Source organism: Tribolium madens, unplaced genomic scaffold (assembly GCF_015345945.1).
Source record: "Tribolium madens isolate multiple individuals breed KSU strain unplaced genomic scaffold, Tmad_KSU_1.1 Scaffold_1;HRSCAF=32;Tcas5.2_LG8, whole genome shotgun sequence".
In the NCBI taxonomy this organism is placed as follows: domain Eukaryota; kingdom Metazoa; phylum Arthropoda; class Insecta; order Coleoptera; family Tenebrionidae; genus Tribolium; species Tribolium madens.
This window is the reverse complement of record NW_025400984.1, coordinates 4,456,132-4,478,673: the sequence shown is the minus strand read 5'-3', so window position 1 is coordinate 4,478,673 and position 22,542 is coordinate 4,456,132. Positions and strand designations below refer to the sequence as shown.

Here is a 22,542-nt window from a genome sequence, read left to right as displayed (position 1 = left end):
TGAGACTCAAATATGGATAATTTAGTGGCCACTTTTAATAATCAGAAACTAGGTTTTTATGTCCCTAAGATGTAATTTCAAATAGATTTTAGTACAAATATTTAAAATAAATGAATGGACTTTCAAAAATTTGTATACATACTCGTACATCAAAATTAACATAAAAGATTAAAAAAAAGATCATGTTAGTCAAAAACAAAATAAGTTCAATGTCTGTGTGCATAATATTTTGTGGGTTTGTTATAAATAAACAATGACTTCTCTTTTATGTGTAAAGGAGTCAATAATTAGGTATGAGTAAAATCTGCATTTGCGTCAATTGGGTCTAGATCGGGATGTAATGGTGGCTATTTCAATAAATTACAGCAAACTTGGCTAATCTCCGATAGATTACTGTACGCACAATCGTAAATCAAATAAATCGCATTGCCTCAGGTAGTTTTCTTTTTTGGTGACGTCCAGTTATACACTCTAGTAAGCTTTTATGGTCACAGTGAACCCACCTTGAGACGTTGAAGCACGTTGTTGGAGGTAATAACGGAGCAAATACTGTTTATAAATCATCGCCTCGTAAACAATTTATTTTTAAAAGAGGAAATTATTAAAATTAATTGTTTTTGTGTTGAATAAAGTCACGTCAGAAATATGTCCTTTAATGAACATAGTATTGAAATCTTGTAATTTCTTTCGTGATGGCGAAAGTGTTAACTAATTGTGCCACTTATTGGTTATTAAAGAGTAAGAAAAAATTTATTGTTACAAGAATTTAGCCTTGTAGCCCCCGAGTCAAATTTTGAATAATTATTTTCCACGTGGAATCCGCCTTTCTAAAGTCGTGAATGCAAAGTATCACACTTGTAGAGACACGATTTTTGACTTGGTAGCAAAAGTGAAGCTTAATTAATAATTCTCACGAATTTGCCAGTTGAAAACGCTTCGTTTTGTATTTCCCTCAGCTCGCGCATCAATTTTCCGCCTTTTTGCGTATTCACTGTGTGTATAATTTTGACAGTAGCACGCAATCGGATGAAAGTAAAACGTTCTTAACCTTTCGTTTTTGCTAAACCTTGTTGAATTTTTCCCTTTCTCGAAGGTTGTGTGGAATGGAACATCGTGATGGGTGTTGGAATGTCTACAATTGTTGTGTAACCTATCACGGCATCCATCACCGCCCTTTCTTACATAATCCGATGCAAAAATGCAGCTTTTCCGGAGAATGAAAGCTGCAAAGCAAAACTCTACTTTCTCTAAATCTCGATATTGGTTTTCGTTTTCTGATTTCTTCTCTCTTTTAATTAGCATTCTTGTAAAAAGTGCCGGAAATTTCCGGTGCAAGGACGGCCGAAGGCCGCATTAGATGACTTCTAGTGCCGTTAGCGTGGACGAGTTTAACGGAGATGCACATTAAAAGAAACGATTTAACTGTATTCGCACTGTTATCTCTGTGTTTGGTCAAAGAGCCGATTTCTTTACTCCCAATATTCTAATTAGAATTTCTCAAAGTGTAGCAAGGTCGACACTTTATTAACAATGCAAGAACAGGGACTGTAAGGTCGGCAGGTTTGTGTTCTTTGTGCCGAAAGGTGCATTTATATAACGAGTTGTGCAAGGTTTGTCTTTCCTTCCAGAAAAATTATAGACGGTTCAACTCATCGGGAAACTTGTAGCAATTAACACAGTTTAGATATTTCGCCACTTCGGAGCGAAAGATTCACATTCCTGCGTCTAGCGTTCTTTCGTCATAAACATATTTCAACAAAATTCAATATTGGCCAAATATTTTAAGTAAAAAAAAATATATATTAGAATTCTTGAAATTAGAATTTGTTTTCAAAGTGACTATACTTTTTTCTCGAAATGAGAGTCTCTAGAGTCTAAACAATGGCCAAAGTTCTCAATTCATCTCTTCTCTCAACTCAGCTTCGTTTAAAAAAATATTCGAGGAGTTTTAATAAAACAGAATTTAATTTTTAATAATAAATTCATTGTTCCTTAATGACACAGAGTTTACTACTTGTTATAGCTTATCAAAAATAAAGTTTTATCTGAAAAGAAAACTCCAAAGTTGAGGAAAAATATCAAGATTAAAAAAACTAAATAAAGCCCACGTTTTAATATAAAATCTTTTTTTTAATTAAAAAAAAATAAAAAAACGTAGTTCAAAATATCATTTTCTTTTGGTTGTCTTAAAAGTATTTGAGAACAGCAACTTTAATATTTAAGTTAAACAAAAACAAAAAATAATTTTAATCCTCAAAATTTTGAAATTAAAAATAAAAAGAAACTCTTATTTTTTTCAAGCCTTTTTTTGAGAAAAAACAGAACAGTTAATTTAAATATTATCATGCAGGCATTTTAGTTCTTTTGTTTCCCATGTTGTCGGATTTAATTTATTATTGAATTTGCTAGTCTCGTGAAAAAAGGCTCAAATAATTTTTTGTTATGGGAATTTTTAACTCAGTTGGATGTCCTTTATCACCACTCAAGAGATGGTCCGACACATTTAAATCACCCTGTATATTCAAAAAATAAATAAAAATTTAAAGATAGCTAACTAATTTTTCATGAATTTAATAAAGTTGTAACAATTTTTTTTCAATAACGAAATTACAAGCAGAAAAATAATTTCAAAGCTTCGGAAAAACATCAAAATTTAGAAAACTTTTAAAATCCTATTTTTTTCTTAAATCCCCTTTTTTTGTTAATTATAGCCATATTACATACATATTTTCCAAAATGTATTATATTGGCAATTATAGCAAGATTTTTCAAAATATTTTATTCAATCCTCTATGTTAAAATTAAATTTTATCTACTCTTTTCTTCAAGTTAAAATTAAATTTTGTCGTCTAGATCCTAAAAAATACATCCATTGTTGTTTATCTGCGGTTGTTAGTTGCTAACGATCTTTGACATTAGATTTCATTGTTGAATTTTACTTTGACATTTATAAATATCGACCAAACTGACTACAAAATTATACACGACGATAAAATTTTCATTATCTTTTCGAACATATTAGCGTCTTGGCTGACGCCTCGACGCTAAATTGCTCTCAAAGACAAAATTCAATTTTATCGTCTTGTATAATAAATAACTATTAAATAAAAAATTGAAGAACTTGAAAAAAAAAATACTAAGTAGTAGTTGTAACCGAAAATTAGTTTCTGTATTTTCACAAATAATAACTTTTCTTAAAATGCAAATAATTGAGATATTAAAAAAAAATAAGATTTCCTAAAAGATAATAAGACCTTGAATAACCATGATAAAATCTTAAAATAACGTTTTCGGGTTTAGAAACATAAGAAGTTACTTTAGTCGAATATAAATTTATTTAAATTGATTAAATCACAGATACTTTTATTTTAAACGGCCCAAAAGTAAAAAAAGATAATGTAGTCAACCTTTGCATTAATTTAACAAATATTCACCAAGATTCACTCACACATTAGTTGATTTTTAAATAAAAAATAAAAATTTGTAGTCCCCACGTATTTTCAAGTGAACCTAAATCCGAATGATATCGTGACACTGTTGTGAATAAACACACATCCACATTCAAGAATTTTTATTATTTTAGTTTTCTTAACGGAGTTTCCGGTTACGCCTTTAAAATTCGAGTTTGTTATCCTTGATGTAGGTTATTACAAATCAAAATAAATGCCTCGTGGTGAAATAAAAGTAACACAGTTTGATCTTTTTGCCCGCTCTCGGTTGCAATTCTCGCTAGCGCACGTTCCGTTTTTTTTTGCCACAGGATTTCAATTAGTTGCTAGGTCATCTTTATGGTTTGCCGGTTTTGAATTAAATTTTTGCGGGGTGCTGAAACTCGCGAAACATTTTTTTTTTGCGTTTAGTATTTCCGCTTGTCACTATTTCCCCTTTTTCTCACACACGTTTGAAAAATCTGATTCGAAATCAGTGTGAATTGGTGCGTGGAGTGTCGTATTTTTTGTTAAAAATCATGTAAATACCGGAGATGAGAGAGTGGGCAAATATCTTGTACACTCGAAGTCATCTTAATTTTCAACTTTCTTCACCAAGAAAAATAAGCAAGTTGAGCAGGTGTTTATATAATGAAAGGAACAAAGGTTCGTGAACTAATGTGTTTCAGATGAGATGTGTAACCATTTCGGATCAAAATCTCTCGATGTGAATATAAATTGTGGAAAGTTGTGGGAACTTCACAATAATCTTCTCATTAACTCGGACATGAATTAAAACTGAATTGTTTCCTTCCCCTTCATCGATTAGAAAGCTGATTGAATAATTGTACCTTTTCGCACAATGATGGAAAACTCGAGAAGAAAGTGAAAAATTACATCACTGCGGGTTGGCCAAAACAACCGCGAAACGGTCCATCAAGTGCTAATCGAAACGACGTGAGGCCACTTTGAAGATAGCCTCGAGGAGCGTTCGGCTGACCGACTCTCCTCCGTGTCTGACCCACATCCCAAGACCCCATCTTCAAAGCCCTTTAGACGTGATTTAGTCGCGATGGAATTCGTTTGGGTGTGTACACTTTCGAGCCGCGAGCGGACTCTTCGACAATCACCATTTGTCATCCGATAGTAGGCGATTTTCTAGGTCACAACGAAAGTTTAGGGAATAGTTGCGTGAAGAGATGCGCTCCCTGAAGACACCTGCAACGCTTTAAATTCCGCATAGTCGAGGTCGATGGAGCGACATACTTTCCACAAATCCGCAAACAGGTTCATTCTCAACTCTTGTAACACCACTGAAATGGTTTTTCTATATAACGCGGACATTTTTCATTTTTTGCCCAACACTCCTTTTTAGAGTGGCACTGTTGGTTCTTTATTACTCCAACAACAACGTTATTTCAGTCGGTAGCTGTACATAGTGTAGTAGTTCTCTCTATTTTAATAAAAACCAAAAAGCCTCCTGTTTTTTTATTTAAAACCTTACTTCTTTCGCAATATTTTAACATTGTTTTATCCTTTCAAAATTTAAATTTTATCTTCTTCACTAATCAGTCGTTTTGTTATCTCAAACTGCGTAAAAAAATGTTTTGATTTGCTTCAGTTTAAAACCGTGCTTTGTAAAAAAAAACAAAATGTTACAAAAATCGAAATTTTTAAAAAAGCTATTAACATTTTGAAATAAAAATTAAGAATTTCGAAATAAGCTTCCTTCTAACCTGATGAGGATTCGCATCCGGGTCTTGTCCATCCAATTTTTCTATTTTTATTTGATGAAATAAAAAATAAGTAAGTAAAATCACAAAGAGTAAATGTGCAAGTTATAAAAAAGAACAATTAAAACGCAAGACCTCAATAATGTATTTAAAGAAGTATAAGAAAAAAGAGAAAATAAAACACAAGAACAAGAAGTTTAAAATAAAGAAAAACCCTTCAAATAGAGAAAATAAGTACATGGATTTTGATTATTTTGTCACAATAAATTCCTTTTGTTTTTATTTAGAATTTAGATATTAGATATTTAGATATATAGATTTAGATATAGAATCTCTTGTTAAAAGAAATCCAAAATGTTACAAAAATAAAAATTTTAAAAACTATTGACATTTTGAAATAAAAAAAATAATTTCGAAATAAGCCTTCTTCTAATCTAATGATAATAGAATTTTTCTATTTTTAGTTGATTAAACAATAAAAAATAAAACATTCTAAAAATTAAGCAAATAAAATAAAAAAAGGCATTTAAATATGCAAGTTATAAAGAAGAACAATTAAACGCAAGACCTCAATAATGTATTTAAGAAAAATGCGAAGAAGAAAAAAACATAGAAACAAGAAGTTTAAAATAGAGAAAAACCCTTCAAATAGAAAAAAGTGACCTAGATCTTGATTATCTTTGATCCTTGTTTTTAATTTTGTCAGAATTTATTTTCAGAATCATAAGCAATAATTATCTTATCTCAACTTGCATAATTTTAATAAAAAAATGTTTTAATTTTCTTCAAATTAAAACTGTGCTTAAGATATGGAATCTCTTGTTAAAAAAAGTCGAAAACGTTACAAAAATCGAAATTTTTAAAGAAACTATTGAAATTTTGAAATAAACCTCTTTCTAACCCGACGAAAACTCAAATCCGGGTCCTGTTCATACAAGTTTTCTATTTCTAAATTCTAAATAATAAAAAAAAAATAAATATTGTAAAAATAATAAGTTAATCACAAAAGTTAAATATGCAACTTATAAAAAAGAACATTTAAAACACAAGACCTCAATAATGTATGTAAAGAAATATAAGAGTAAGGAAAAAAACAAAAGAAAAAGAAGTTGAACATAAAAAAAAACCTTCCAAATAGAAAAAAGCAAGTCAAATCTTGAGTATCTTTATTATTTGTTTTTACTCAAAATCAATCTTTTGTCGATTTTGTGAATTAAGAAATAATTTTTGTATAAGAATATTTAATTTTATAACAACGCTACAAATAAATTATTCTTCTCAACCATGAACTTTAGTAAATTCCTTCAATCCGTATTATCTTATTGTGTAAAACCACCTCAGGAATTATTAAACAAAAACAAACGCGAAATTACTTTATTATGACCTCAACAGTCTCCTAATAATACGGCAAAATCCTTTTTGGGACATCGACAAAACTGGTTTTTCAAAGCGATTTGCGTATCGACTTTTCAAATCCGATTTTTAATGTAAAATAAATGTTAAAGAGTTTTTTTTTCTTTTCAGGTTTAGACAATATAAATTCAACACCGAGAAAGAGAAGACAAGACTCCAATGGTACGTCTATTTATAAATCCTGATGTGGAAAAGTGGTTGCTGGTACTAACAAAAATTGTACAAACTTGATTTGCATTCAGTTTTGTTGTGCAATAAACTGTGACAGAGATAGTTTCTCCATGACACATTAAATTAATTATAAACCGAGCTTTATGACAAGATTCAACAAATATTTTATTTTTCTTTGATATCTTGTTATATAAAAGCTTGAATCAGGGACTATTTTACTGCTTGGTGCTCAGAGAAAGAAATGTCAAGGAGAAGCAAAAATTCCTTATTACTCACTAATGGTATTGTTAGTACAAACTAATCGACCGGGAATCAAAATTATTTTAGTACTAACTCGATTTCGATGTAAATACTTCTTTGGCAGCCTCGTACTCATGACTTTAGTCTAGTAGTTGTTTTGTAATATATCAAACTGACTTTCTTCCTTCCTCGGCTGTAGATGTCACCACAGTCTTGCTGGTGGACAATCATGGACGATCTTCTTTCGGCCGCTACCTGAGCGTTAAACCGGATTTAGGTCTAATTACTTCCACAGCTCGTACTTTTATACAAGAAGGTGTAACTACTGAGTACGCGACTCAAGTACTCGGTACTACCCTTGACAATGGACGACTATACGCCCACTTACTCACTAAGAGTTCACGAGTACTGTACGACGGTGACTCTTCCTCAAAAACCCCCGAAATTAACAAACAATGGACTTTTGAACCAAACATCCAAAACAAAAATTTTATCCGAAATACCGACTTCATCGCACCGAGTCAAGCCCAACCTGTTCTTGTTTTCCCAACTTCCACTCCTTACCAAGAAATCAAGCAACAAATTTCCGATGAGGAGATCCTAGAAGAAGAACCTTCCAACAATCCAAGAGTACCATTTGAGAAAGAAGCAATTCCGGCCCAAAGCAATGTCAAGATTTTCAAAATCAATCCTCAGATGAGAGACTTGACCAATGAGAATCTAATTAATCACAAAGAAGAACCAAAACTAAAGGCTAGTTTCACGCCAGCCAAAGTACGACCTTGGGACAACCTCCCCACTTTCACAGTCCGAAACGAATTCTCCCCCAGTGGTCTCTCCTATTTGGGAGATTTCCCCGAATTTGACTCCAACACAGAGCGGACTAAGGCCACAACAGCCGCTGATCGTAAAGCCAAATTTCTATTTAAGGCCGGATTAGTCAAACCCGAATCCAAAGATTATCAAACCATCACATATAGCGGTTTTGCTGACTTTACTACTACAGTTGGCGATACTGTAATCGTCTTCACTCCTCATACAACCGCAACTCCGAAAAATGTAGCTGAAGTCACTAAAATTTCAGTGGAGCCAACTATACGACCCTCACTGACTCTCAAATCGCCAGCAATTGGTACCACCGTTAAAACATTTTTGTCACAGGAACCGGAAATGGAAACTCAGACCGTGGAAGGTCACAAACTCGATATGAAAAGTAGTTTACCAACTATGGTAATTGACAAAACTGATCGTCAAAGACGACCCAAAGGTGAGTCTAGTGACACCCATGAAGATATGGAAGCCAAGTCTGCAGTGCTAGCCCATGAACAAAACTTCGACGATAGTGCTAGAGTTTTGAGTACTAGTAGTGGCAAGTCAACTATTATTTTTAGTCCTGATGTGATTGAACCCTCTGAGAGTCAAACTCCAATGTTGTCAACCCCTTCCGATGAAGATATTAAGAAGATTTTTGCGGCACTTCAAGCCCAAGCTAAGTTAGCAACTCAACCTCTAAATACACCCTCGACGATATTCCTAGAAGAAAGTAGTACTGTAAAGAAAGCACCAGCGACAGAAATATCCAGTGGTGCCACTACTATATTCTTCGAAGATGATTTACCCATCGAAAATACTGCTGTAGTTGAAGAAACTACAACCAAAATTGTCGAAACAACGACAGAGCAAGAGAAAGTCACAACTGAGCAAATACCGGAAACGACGACTCAGAAAGAAACCACAACAACAACAAATCCACCCGAAACAACTGAACACGTGATTAGTACATTTCCGGTCCAGGAAACAACACCGGAAGTTGTATCGAATGAAATCGACACTGAGAAAATACCGGAAAAGCAAGACGAAACTGATGTTATTTGTACAGAAGGAAATAGAATAGTACCCACTACAGTTTACAAGACTTTGACCTACTTGACCACATTCTTTATCCCTCAGGACGATGATGGTACCTCAACTTCAATCAAATCAAATGAAGTGATTTCGACTGAGATTGGGTTCCAGACTGAGGCTTGTACCTCAATTGAAGCTACTCCGGCTAATAGTGCATCAGTCGAACCCACAGTAGTGACAACAACCGAACAAGAAAAAACCACAACACCGGAAGTACCAACAACTGAGGCTGAAACAACCACGGATGCGGGTACAACACCAGCACTGGAAACAACCCCGCAGGAAATAACAACAGAAAGGAGACACGTGACTGAATCCGAGCCCGAAACAACAGAAATGACCACAGAAAGTGGTGAAGAAATTGAATTAATTTTCAAAACTTTATACACAACTTATACATACTTGACGACGTACTTCCAAGACACGACTTCGTCAATCGCGAGTAAAATTGTGGTAACCACAAATGTGATAACTTCGACTTTGGTACCCGGAAGTGAAGCGTCGGATTCGGCCGTTGCGGGGCTTTTCGAACGTGAAGATAGCCTTGTTTCCGGCTATAAGTCCAGAACTGTGTCTTTCGACGACTTGGCTGAAATAGCACCAACCAAGATTGCACAAGACTTGCTTCCAACATTGGATGCAAGTCCGATTTTAAATGATGCCAAGATTCAACAAAACGGTGTCAAGACATACTACACCACTTATACCTATTTCACCACTATTTTCGTTGATGGTGAAACGGAAATTTCGAGCAGGACTGAAGTTTACACGAATTATGTCACCCCAAGTATTTCCGCTACTGTAGCTTTGGAAGATGTGGTACCGACCAAAGTACCGTCACTTTTCGAAGATAAAAATCAAGTTGAAGCTCCTGATATCGATAATGAAGAGAGTGAAGTAAAGAAGAAAGTGATAAGTCTCAATGTAACGCCGCACAACATCTACAATAGTACAATCAACCGACAAAAAACGGTACTACCCGATGACAAAAATGACGACATTTACGTTTCGGCTAAAGACAAGCTTGATAACAACATTTTGGCGACTAGTGTCAACAAGGACCAAAAATATGTGACTTTGCAGAGAGGTACCACCACGGAAGATGCCCCCATTGAAAATAATCTTCTAAATTTGAACGACTATGAGACAATTTCGACAATGGTGACCGATGTTAGAAGCAGTACCTCAGAAGGTGACCGCAGAATTATCGACAACGTTGACAAACGTAACGCCCTCGATGACCAAATTGTGTCAGAGTCAAATAATGATTCGGAAATAATCCCCTCTCCCACTTTACTCCTTCAAACAAGTTACACCACTTTTACTTATTTCACTACAATGTATCACGGTACTACCGCTAGTGACGTTGTGAGTCGATTAGAGACTGTCACTAATGTAGTTACTGAAACTTTAACACCAACTCACACTCTTAGTGTCGAGGATTTGAGTCTCCCTATTACGTACTTCACGACTTTCACTTATTGGACCACTTTGTATAAAGATGGTACCACCAAGACGACAAGTCGAGAAGAAACAGTTTCCAATGTTGTAACTCCGACTCCAACACTGTCGAGTGTTTTACCTACGATTAGTATTACTTCAACAGGAGAAGTAGAACCGAGTCAGACTGAAACTATTCAACCTTCAACAGTTGGTGACGATGATCTTACCACATATTTTACAACTTATACGTACTATACAACATCGTATGTTGGCGATAGTACTGTTCTGAATAGTCGTCTTGAAACCGTGTCACGTGTTGTTAACAGTACGGCTGATGTCGACTCAAATCAAATAGGACGTGCTGTCGGTACTGCCAGCCAAAACCTCCTTGACGATGGAAAATCCAAAACTGTCAATAGTACTGTTAAGCCGACTGGGCTCTTGTCCACAATTGTTAACACTGTTGAAAATTCTGGTACCACTACGATACTGTCAACTGACGTTTTTGGTACTTACATTGACGGCTTATACGCTAAGGTACTTGAAAGTACCTCTTCCGTAATCACACCGACGATAGCTCCAAGTTCAGTCGAGGCAAACCTCAAACCGACTGGGGTTGTGAGTATTAATAAAGGCACAATTGTCGATGCTGAAGGGATCAGTACTTTATATTATACGACTCAAGCTGTGGGTACTTATATTGATAATCTTTACGCCCAAGTGATTGAAAGCACAAGCTCGTTGCAAGTCAATGAAGAGCGCAAATCGGCTCTAGCAACTGATGTTCCGATAAGCCACAGAACAGGTTTAGTACGACTTATCGAAGGTTCAATAATTCAGAACGAGACTACAACCCTATACCAGAGCAAAGTACTTGGTACTGTAATTGACGGCCGATATGCACAAATTATTGAAAGTACCTCAAGTTTCCTAGTTGGTAAACCAAGTATTTCTCCGAGTTCTGTCAGCGAAATAGTACCAACTCCGACTCAAGCACCAGATCAAGCTATAGCCTCTACTAAAGTACCAATTTCACCCTCACCGGTCGTAATTGAGGGTTCATTAACCGACTCAACTAAAATCGACGAGGAAACTTCAACTGAGGAAAACGACGAAGACAGTGACGACGATGGTACCAGTCGTACCAAATCACGCTTGACTTTCCAGACTCGTAAACGAACCTTTACACCAGTTATACGACCTTTTGCTTCAAGACCAAGGCCAACTTTTGCCCCTAAACGCAAAGGTGCAGGACAAGGAGCAACCACAGTAACCAGAAGTGATGTCACTCCTACTGTAACAGCAGTACCGGCTTCCAAACCCGCCAGATTTGGCAATCGTCGAGGATCATCCAGTGCTAACGCTATAGTACCTACAGCTTCAGGTTCTAGGCGCTTTTCACGCCCAAAATCGTCAAGTTCCGGACTTTCAAGTTCTTCATTTAGACGAAGTTCAAGCCGAATTCAACCAACAGCGACCGGATTTGGAGCTAGTTCTAGAAGAGGAGGGTTTAGGTCGTCACTTGGGGGTAGTTCTCAAAGAGCTAGTTCGCTGTATGGTGGTAATTCAAGGTTTAGAATAAGGCCAACGTTGGCGTCGTCATTGAGTAAAGCATCAGCAACTGCTACTCCTTCTAGTGTCGACGATGAAAATGATTTGACAACTGTTGTTACTGATAGTACCGGTGCTGTTGAAGACGCCAATGAGACGACTTTGCCGTTGTCAACTACCACTGAAGGTAGCTCAAGACGAAGTCAAAATCCCTTACTCAAATTCAGAAGGCCGCCATTAGCTAGACCTTCAACCCCACGACCTAAACCTAAAGCAAAGACAACCAAAGGTCCGACAACCACCACTGCCAAACCTAGAACCTTCAACCGTCCAAGTGGTTTGGCTAATAGACCCCGAAATAACGCACTTTTCCCTCGACGAAACCTCTTTACCACCACCACAACACCGCCACCTCCCAGTGAAGACGAAGAAGAAGAAGAATTGGACGAGGAAGGTGAAAACGAAGATGAAGATACCGACTATGAAAGCTCACAAACTAATACACAAACCGAACCTGCCCCAACACCTGAAACACGTCGTGGACGATCTAGTGTCAACATCAAACCTTTCCTAGGTTTTAGACGAAGAACAAGAAGAGAAGTCAATTATTCAAGATTTAGGAGACCAAGTCCTAGAACTACAGCAGCACCGGTCGAGGAACCGGAAACTGAACCCCCTAAACCTAGAACCAAACCTAGGTTTACCCCTAGAAACCGAAATAAGCCCACTCAAGGTACGACTCAAGCTCCGCAAACAACCCGAAAGAGAATCTCGCCAACTAAAGCTTCAAGTCAGACAAGATCTCAGTTTACTTTAAGAGAAAAGGACACGTCAAGGTCAAATTTTAGACGCCCTTCGGGTACTCGAAGAACTACAGTGTCTTCGCGTCCAAAATCACCCCGACTGAGAACAACACAACCTACAGAATCGTCCAGAAAGTCAACAAGAAATAATTCAAGGAGGCGTACTACAAGTCGACAAAGGACGTCCCAAGAACACTTTGATGAAAATGTAGTCCTACCACAATTTGATGGTACCATCACGGTAACCCATCAAATACCAACCGAAGTTACCATTCCGGTAGTCAATGGTAAAATCACTGAATACAAAAATGTGATTACAGCCAAACATAGTACCGAAGTCCTCGTACCTAAGCAATATTCAACTTCGGTGAATGCCTTCGGGAAGGATGTTACAGTACTACTGAGTGAAGCAACGTCAATTGGTGATAATGGAGCCACTCTTATCACACAATTCGTCTTAAATGAAACCCCTACTACTAGTGTTATTTTCACCCCGACTTATATCAGAGGCCGAAAGACTTCCTTCTCTCATGTGATCCCTAGTACGGCTTACGGAGTCGAACAAGTCGTCAACACAATTCAACCAGCACTTGCAGCCCAAGCCCCACTTGCCAACATCCTTCTATCGCAACTATTACTAGGCCAAAATCCCCTATACCCCATACAAAACCCAGCAATACCAGCAACACCGACCACCGAATTCAAAACTCGAGCTACAACCTATGTTACAACAGTAACAAGTGTAACGTCCACAGTTTTACCTTTAACTTTCCGGGGTAAAGAAATTTTGACTACTATTGTTGATAGTAGTGTTACTGTAGTTACCGCAACTGAATTATTGACTGATACTATAGTAGTAACGCCGACTTTAGGTTTCCCGGCTGCTGCCCCACAATTGAATACTTTATTGTTACCGTTACTACAACAACAGTTGGCTCAGACTTCGCCGTTACAACAAGCGCAACAACCGGCAGGAGTTTTGAACTTGAACACACCACAAGCCCAAGCTTTGTATAAAGAGAAGGACAATTTAGAATCGGAGGAAAAGTCACAAGAAGTCGAACAAGCGATTACTGAGGAAGTTACTCAAGCCACAAAGAGAAAGAATTCAAGGAAGAAAAGTAAAAAACCGACTCCTGCTCCTACTGAACCTCCAAAAGAAACAAGTGTGATTACTTTGTACGTTTCCGGTAGAATTCCGGGTGAATTTAGCACAGTGTTGTCAACTGTAACAGTTGGTGAGAATGAAAGGCGTAAACGAGATGTTAGTAAACCAGTGAAGCCGTCCAAAGGTCTCGACGATTTGATTATAAGTACTTTGGATTACTACGACACTTATGTAACACCAGCCACCAAAGAGTTTAATCTTGAAGCTACTGAAACCGTAGCCACTGAAAGTCTTGAAAGTATCATTGGTGATGTCAGCAGACACGTCAAGACTCAACCTACCGGTATTTTCGACACTCAACCAACTAAATCAACCAAGAAATACAAAATAAAATACGTTAAAGCATCGGGAGAAGCTAAAAAATCTTCCGGTAATTTTTTAGCGTAACAGACCTTGATGAGAAAGCCCCTCTCATGCCAAAGGTCGAAACGTCACTAATTAGGGGCAACAAGAAAAACCAAAATTATCATTACGTTTCGAAACAAATTGGCCATGAAACTAGATTTAGAAGAGATGTTGATGAAGTTCCTAAACCAAAAAGACGAGTTGTTAAAAAATTGATTCGAGTGTTACCACATCAAGAAGTGACAACAAGAAGACCAAGAAGACGACTTCTTGTCAAAAAGAAGAAACGAAGATTACGGCCGGTTTCAGATGAACGAATTCCAGAAGCTACGAAACAGCGTCGAAGAGTTATAGTTACTAGAAAGAGGCTTTTGACCAAAACTGATGATTTGGTGGTTAGTCCGAGTCAAGAAAAAGGACTTGAAGCTACAACGAGTGAAGAATTGCCAAATAGTATTTCGACCGAAAGTGAAGAAGAAGTTGAGGAAACAAGTGAGGAAAACAAGATTGAAGAAAGTGAAGAGAAATCTCCTCAACATGTTCCTGACTATGAACCCTTTTTCCCCGAATTGTCCGAAAGTCTTGACGCTCCTGTCCTCCTCCTCAAAACTACAGTTCTATCTTCTGTTGAGCTTTTGACAAAGACTATCGTACAGAGCCGACTACGTACTTACACATTTATCGTGACTCGAGTAAATGGTGACGAACATATTGTAACTTCTACTACAGAAGTACGACCCCAGACCAAGACTAGTACTTTGACGGAACCTCTGACGAAATTCACAACTTTAACTTTACTGGACTTCGACGCTACTTCTACTCTCAACCCAATACCAATGACTCCATTTCCGGCATCCCCTCAACTAAAAACCGGAGGTGAGTCTAACTTTTGTACGATATATCCCTCTTTCCGTGTAAATACATGTAAAAATTGTAAAGAAAAGTGAGAGCCTTGACGTAGCTTTGACACTAACCCTAATAATTATTCAGAGGTTCAAGGAAGGGCTTTTGAAGAGGCCCGTTATAACCTTGCAACTCGAGTCATGTCTAATGGCGTCGAAGTAATTGTAGCAGGCGATAAAAGTACTCTACCGGGGGAACCAGATGTTAAGAGGGTCTTACCCAGCACGATCTACAAACCGATAACCTTGAAACCGAGCACTTTGAGCGACCATATGATGATGATGTTGCCACAAGATGCCTCTAATGTAAGTGGCACCAAAAAAGTACCATAAATCAATTAAAAATTTCAGATCAATAGCTTATATCCGAACCAATTCGTGACCAAAACTTGTCTCACGACTTTTACCTACTTGACCACGTACCTCGAAAGTGGTACCACTACGGTTTCTAGTCATAAACAAGTCGTTTCAAATATCGCAACAGAGGAAAGAAACACGGGGAAAATTTTACCGACACCGGCTGTAGGGATCACTTTAACACAGGTAAAAATCGGCGAGTACCAACTTGGTGCCTAACTGTATTTTTCCAGTACCCTAATCTCTCAGTCGGAGTCTTTCACACAACTTATACTTATCTAAACACAATAATAGACGGCGAACAACCACTAGTGGTAACTTCTAAACATACAGTAACAAACACAGTTACAGCTCCTGATGACTACTTATCGTTGTTGCAACCATCGGAGAAAGTCTCGGCTCTTAAAGACACCAATACGTACTACAGTACCGTAGCTCTGACCAAAACACTATACGAGGGTGAGAAATCGCAAATTGTGAGTACCAATGAAGTGGTTACCCAAGTTGTAATAACTGAATCGGTACCACCCAAAGCCACCTCAGTCATGACATCATACATAGCTCTTGATGTCGAAGACCCAAATCCTGTTTCTGTCAATTATACGACCACTGATGTTGTCAAAACCTACTTTGTCACTTACACTTATTACAACACGCAAACGGAAAACGGTAAAAAAATTATCAAGACAAATGTATCAACTTCCAGTGATGTGGTAACCGAAAAATTGTTTTTGCACCCAAAACGTACCACTAGTAGCACCAAAGATGATAAAAAGAAGCACAAAATTGATTACTCTGGTGAAAACTTTCATATTGTGGCTACGAAAACCTACCACACGACTTTTACCTATTTTACGACTTTGCTTCAAGAAGGAAATACAGCGAGCCCTACAGTGATTAGTTCGCACTCAAAAGTTGTCGAAAATGTAGTGACGGAAACTATCGACCCGAACCGTTTTGACAAAAAGTATTTATCAGCAATTAAGAGTCAAATTCGTGATGGTAGTGACACTTTTACGAAATCAGCAACGTTGAGTGATGGACAAAAACTCGAAATTACGGTAATCGCCGATCAAATATCCCCGACTAAAGTACTACCAATTCAAAAAACCAAAATGCCGGAAAAAGATAGTACCACAAAAGTCGAAATCGAATCATCAACCCCTAGTGTGATAGTCGGCTCTACTATAATTTTTCTTGATGATGAACCACCGGTAAAAACCGAAACACCGTCTTTGACAAGTTCCAAAGTTTTGAAAAAGACAAAAACAGTAACTTCCACTAGCAAATTGCGACGTACTACTAAAACCAAGGCTAAGACACCTACTACGACCCACCCGACTAAAGCCGTAGACCCTAAACCTGCCACTAAGGTGGTCAAAACGCCTAATCAGGTTTCAGATTTGCTAGGTTTGGGTTCAATCAATATCAATAGTTTGCAAGCCTTGACTCCGGTACTAAATGCCATGGCCGGCTTGATCCAAACTAACTTAAAGTCAAATCGACGTAACGATTCTATTGTCGTAAACACAACACCAAAATCTAAACCTAAACCTGAAACTGAGGAAAATTTGCAAAACCGGTCACCGATTTATATTCCAGTGGGTGGCTTAAGTGACGAGTTTGAAGTTGCTGAAAGCCAGAATATCGCCACTTTTCATTTGCAAGATACGGAATGGAATGGTCATAAAGACTTTAAACCGACCCATGAAAGTCCTTTGCTCAATGGAGGGATTCCCATATCACCAGGTGACGTAATTACGGCAAATTCGGATGTGATAGTTGGTAAACCGGGACGGATTGGGCCTCGAGTACCCACAATCCCCCTAAACCAAGTCAAGGATGATGGTTATGGGATGAAACCACCTCCAGTGACCCAGAATAAGTGGCCCAAAAGAAACGAGTATAAACCAATACCGGTCCCTGAGAACAAACCGGTAATACATGCCCCAAGTAAGGATGATTATGTTGGACCTCCACCTCCCATTAGGGAGAAACACAAACATATACCTTTGAGTCGACCGCCGGATCAGGTCTACGCCCACAGTCAAAATAACTATGGAGTCACTTATGGAGTCAACGAGGTGACTCATGAAATCAAAATTCCAAATATTCAAGAGGAAATAGAAAAGCAAGCAGCTAAAGAAACCTTTCCGATTTATGCCGAAGGTCATAATAATCCGATCAAAAATTACAACCTTGAACCATCGATTGTTCTCCCTGAAATCGTCGAAAGATCAACAGGACAACCCCTTCTGGTCAACATCCAACCAAGTCAAGTGGCTTTTGTCAATATCCCTCATAACAGAACCACTGCTTTGATCTATGGTGGGTCAACAGAACCCCATCGAAACGGTCAGTACTTCGATGACCCATCCCCATACCCCCAACCCGAATTCTCGGGAATTGAGTTTAACAATGGTGTCCCTCAAATCGCATCGGTGTACCATGGTAGTACTAGCAACCAAAAAGAAGTGGTTGGTGTTATCAAAGTCGCTCCACAACCCATTGATAAAGACCAAATCCAGATTAATATAAGCCCATCTAGACCAAATCTGGTTACCTACCCCCAAAACCAGGAAATTAATATTAATGTACCACCAATTTCCTTCGGAATGATCCACCAAGACAACGAATTTAATGCCCATATTATCAACCATGGGGATACGCAATTTAGACCACCACCAATTACCTACGAAGTGGTTAAAAGTGACCACAACCGATTTGAAGGACTTGAAGTGGCAGGTATTGGAAGTGTAGGACAACCAGAACCAGCGTTCTTTGATGGTCAGAAAAATAATCGATTTATGAACGATGGTAGACAGCCACAACCAGTATCATTTGACGTTTTGGTAAACAATGATAATAAGTTTGCAGAAAATGTGGCAATTCAGCAAAAACCACCCAGAGTTGTTGAAAATGAAGTTTCAAAACCCTTACAACCATTTTCGTTTCATTCTGAAGTCAAAAAACCACAACCAAATGACGAAACAATCGATTTGAAACCTCCGAGTGAAGTATCAGTAAAACCTCCTGAAGGTCATACGAAATTCAAACCACCAATGGTTGGTAAACCATTTACCAAACCACAAACACCACCAAAAGGTCATTTCGGACGACCTTCTAAGCCTAGTTTAGAAATTTCTGAATTTATGACTCCACCACCAGTTGGTGCAAACCACCATCAGAGCAAACCATTCCGCACTCGACCTCAAAAACCACTTCCTATACCATTAACACCTGAAAATGATTACGACAATGATGAAGACTTGACAAATGAGGAAGGTGAGGTGATACAAGAGTCGAATAGTAGGCCACTCAGGCCAGGTCAAATACCATTCGAAATCCTTAAAGTTAAAACAACCACGACACCAAAACCGGTCAGAAATGAAACGGTTGGTAAACCACCACCATTCAGTTACAACGAACCCAAACCGGTGATAAATTTCCCGCGACCATTTGGTGAAATCCCATTTGTGCGGCCCGAAAACCAACAAACCAACCAAATCAACCATTACGAGCAAGACAATTACGACTATATCCCAACCAGACCTCATTCCGGTTTCATAACATACATCGGAAGTATCACACCGCGACCGATCCATCTGGATATCAAACCAACCACCGAAAACCATCGCCGTCAAACCACACCAAGAAGAAGACCTACAAGTACCACTTCCCGGCCAAAAACCACCCGCAAACCGGAAATTTTCACCAAACGACCCCAATATCACAATACGAGTCATTACAGCGGTTTTGGTTTGAAAACCAGACAACCAATTCCTGTTTTCGCCCAAACAACCACTCCCAAACCATTCATCCCCGATCGACCTAAAGTCACTTCACTGCCCATCGATCGTCCAACTTTAACCTCCGAAATTATCAAACCAATCAGAACTCAAACTGAAAAACCGTTCAAAACTCCGAAACCATTATCAATCACTGATTTGCTCAAACGAGAAAAGGTCACAACCGTTTCCACTACAACAAAGAAAATTATTGCACCAGAACTCAACACTGGAGAAGTACCAATAATTGATGAGAGTGAAATGGAAATAATGAAACCGCCCCCACCAGTACCCGATATGAATATGCAACCACCCAAAATTGAAGTTAATTCACCCAGTGGGAATATTCATCGAGTCCCAAGTTTGGAACATAGTCCAGATTTGGAAGTACATGCTAGTACTGTAGTACCTTATGTACCTAAACCTGCAGAAGACATAATACCACCACCCCCAGTAAGTGTGTCAGAGGAAGTTGTCGGGATGAGTCCACCACCACTTGTGTCAACCCACAAACCAATTATGGTAACTGACAGTACTACCAGAACCACAACTGTAAGTACTAGACGTACTGAAGGTACAAGAAAGCCGTTTACGCGACGACCTACAGTTAAAGTTACCACAAGAAGACCTTTGAAACCATTCCATGAAACTTATGGACGCAATAAAACTACCACTAGACCAGTATTAGACGAATCTAGTACTTTTAGTACCATAGTAGCGTCCCCAACTTTCACAACGTCTAGTACGCCAACACTGGAAGTGATAATTGGAAATCCGTCACTCACGTCGTCCCAGAACGATTTTAGTGAGACTGAGAGTACGAAAACGTCCGAATTAAAGTCCACACCGACGAAAATCAGTACTACTAGTACTAGTTCTAGTACCACAACACAAATTCAAAGTACTACTAGAGAAGATATTATTCCGACCGGAGTCCATCACGCCGGTAACGAAGTTCGCGTCATTGACGATACTACAAGTAGTACTACCAGTAGTAAGAAACCGGTACTAGCAACCAAATCTAGTAAAACGGTAATTCCCACACGTTATATAACACATACAAAAACCTCAACAGTTACTATAACTAAAACTACGATAGTTAAAACGTTAGGAGGTCCTCCATCGACGTCTACTATTTTGGTTACTAAGACCGAAAAAAGTACTCTTGTAGACACTGTAACCGAATTCCATACTTTAGTTAAACCGACGAGTATTATAGAAACTGTTACTACAACTGTTAGTACTGGTAGCTCCTTATATCCGTCTGATGTCTACGGTAGTACTTATCCATCAATCAAATTACGACCAAGTCCTAGTACTAGCACTAGTACGATGGTTATACCGACAATAACAGTCGAAAATGACAGTAGTGAGGACTTGGACGATTTTATAATCAATGAAACCGATCCTCCTCTCCTCCAAGAAGACTCTAGCAATGAAAATGAATCCATTTTTGTTGTCATGACTGACAAAAACAAAGGAAGCGTAATAAAAGTACCAAACAACAGCTACGAAACTCAAGACAGAGACGAAATGATTAACAGCAACGAAGCTAACAATGTTTTACTAGGAGGAATTTTCATAGCTAGTCCTCCAAGTTTGGAGGTACCACGGGTACCACCAAGCGACAAATGCGAACCTGAATGTAAAGCTTCCCGAAATGAACTTTGCCAGAAAGTTGAAGGCATAATGAGATGCGTGTGCAGGCCCGGATTCGCTCGAATGTTCCCAGACCGGCCCTGTATTCGTAAGTATCGTACCACTTGTCCAGTACCGTATTAAAAAGAAAATTCTAGCCACATACACCTACAATCTCAAGGTGGATTTGGAACGCCACGGCCGCGACAACTTGAAATTCACTCAAGATTTGAATTATCCGAACTCGACCGGTTTTACGAAACTCACAGCAGTGACCCATGAAGCCCTCGATCGTATGGTCATGCAGTCAGATTTGAGGGATATCTACCACGGGGTCCACATCCATTCATACAAACCCAATAAAAATCAACAAGGAGTGTCAACTGGGTTTTATTTGCAGCTTTCTGACAACACCGATGAGAAGCGACTCGAGAATGTGTTTAAGAAATACTTGAGAAACAATAATTATAGTCTAGGTGGTACCGAAATTTTCGCATCGAGGGAAAGTCTTGACGATTTGAAAGCACTCGATTTTAACGAATGTACCAATCCGAGGTTCCACGATTGTTCCGAAAACGCGCAATGCTTCAATTTGAAAGGTACCTACACGTGTAGTTGTAAAGAAGGTTTTACCGACTTGTCCGAAAACATCCTATATCCGGGTCGGATCTGTTCGGCGGAACTAATTGGATGCGAAAGGTGTAACTACCATGGAACTTGCTACTCGCGAGGGGACGATCAGGTCTTCTGCGAGTGCTTCCATTGGTACACCGGGGAGAGTTGCCACATTAACTTGAAAGGTACTACCACCACTAGTGGTAAAAAGTTACTAATTTTTTTATCTGTAGTACTTTTGATCGCTTTGGTGACCCTCGGCTCCATCCTCGTGGTCTTGCTCATCATTTGCATCGTGATGACTTGTTGTCGGAAAAAGCCCCGGAAAGCCAGAATGGCAACTGGGATGAGTTTCCTGCCACAGAGGGTGGCAAACAGGGGTACCATCGACCGGCGCGCCATGATCCAAGACACAAGCTCTGAAGACAGTCGTTCTGAAACCAATCTTCCCCCTTACGTTGCCAAAAAGAAGAAACTCAAAGGTGCCCTCAAAAAACCCTCAACTGATGTCGAACATGGTGAACTATTCCCCGACCAAAAAGACCGATCTTTGACAGTTATGATTCCTCGAGCCAAGTACCACCCAGCCCCTCCCACGTCCCCCCTAAGCAATTATACGACTTTTGACGCCAGGAAGCCCTCAGTACCATCCACGAGTAACGAAGCTAAACTTTTGTCGTATTTAGATGCCGGCCCTTCGCCTAATAAAGTGAGTCAAAAGTACCATTTTTGGGTACTTTTTAATTTCCGGTTTTAGCCCGACAAACGCAAATATAGCGTACAAAGTGACTCGTATGATAACAAACCCAACTCTAGGAAAACATCGGGGGCTTTGGTTTCGGCCGGTTTTGAGGTTTCGGCCACGGTTTTGGGCAACAATATGGGTACTTTGGGTACGACTTGTGGTACCGAAGCCGATCGGAGCGAAAATGCGACTTTGATTCAGAAAATCAGTGCCGATTTGTTATCAAGTACTGGCACAAGGTCGCAGTTTAATACTTTAAGGTGAGAGTTGCATAGGTATTTTTTGTGGTACCACAGT

General features: G+C 38.6%; 1 protein-coding gene across 1 annotated transcript in view; it reads left to right on the top strand.

Moving 5' to 3' along the window:
* The window catches only part of LOC123004283 (mucin-16), a 37,389-nt gene that overhangs the window by 14,069 nt on the left and 778 nt on the right, over positions 1-22,542 (top strand). The window contains 9 exon segments of the mRNA XM_044397466.1: positions 6,686-6,736; positions 7,185-14,240; positions 14,243-15,076; positions 15,191-15,408; positions 15,454-15,645; positions 15,693-20,994; positions 21,044-21,685; positions 21,734-22,209; positions 22,258-22,505. Coding sequence (XP_044253401.1) covers positions 6,686-6,736; positions 7,185-14,240; positions 14,243-15,076; positions 15,191-15,408; positions 15,454-15,645; positions 15,693-20,994; positions 21,044-21,685; positions 21,734-22,209; positions 22,258-22,505 — 15,019 coding nt within the window.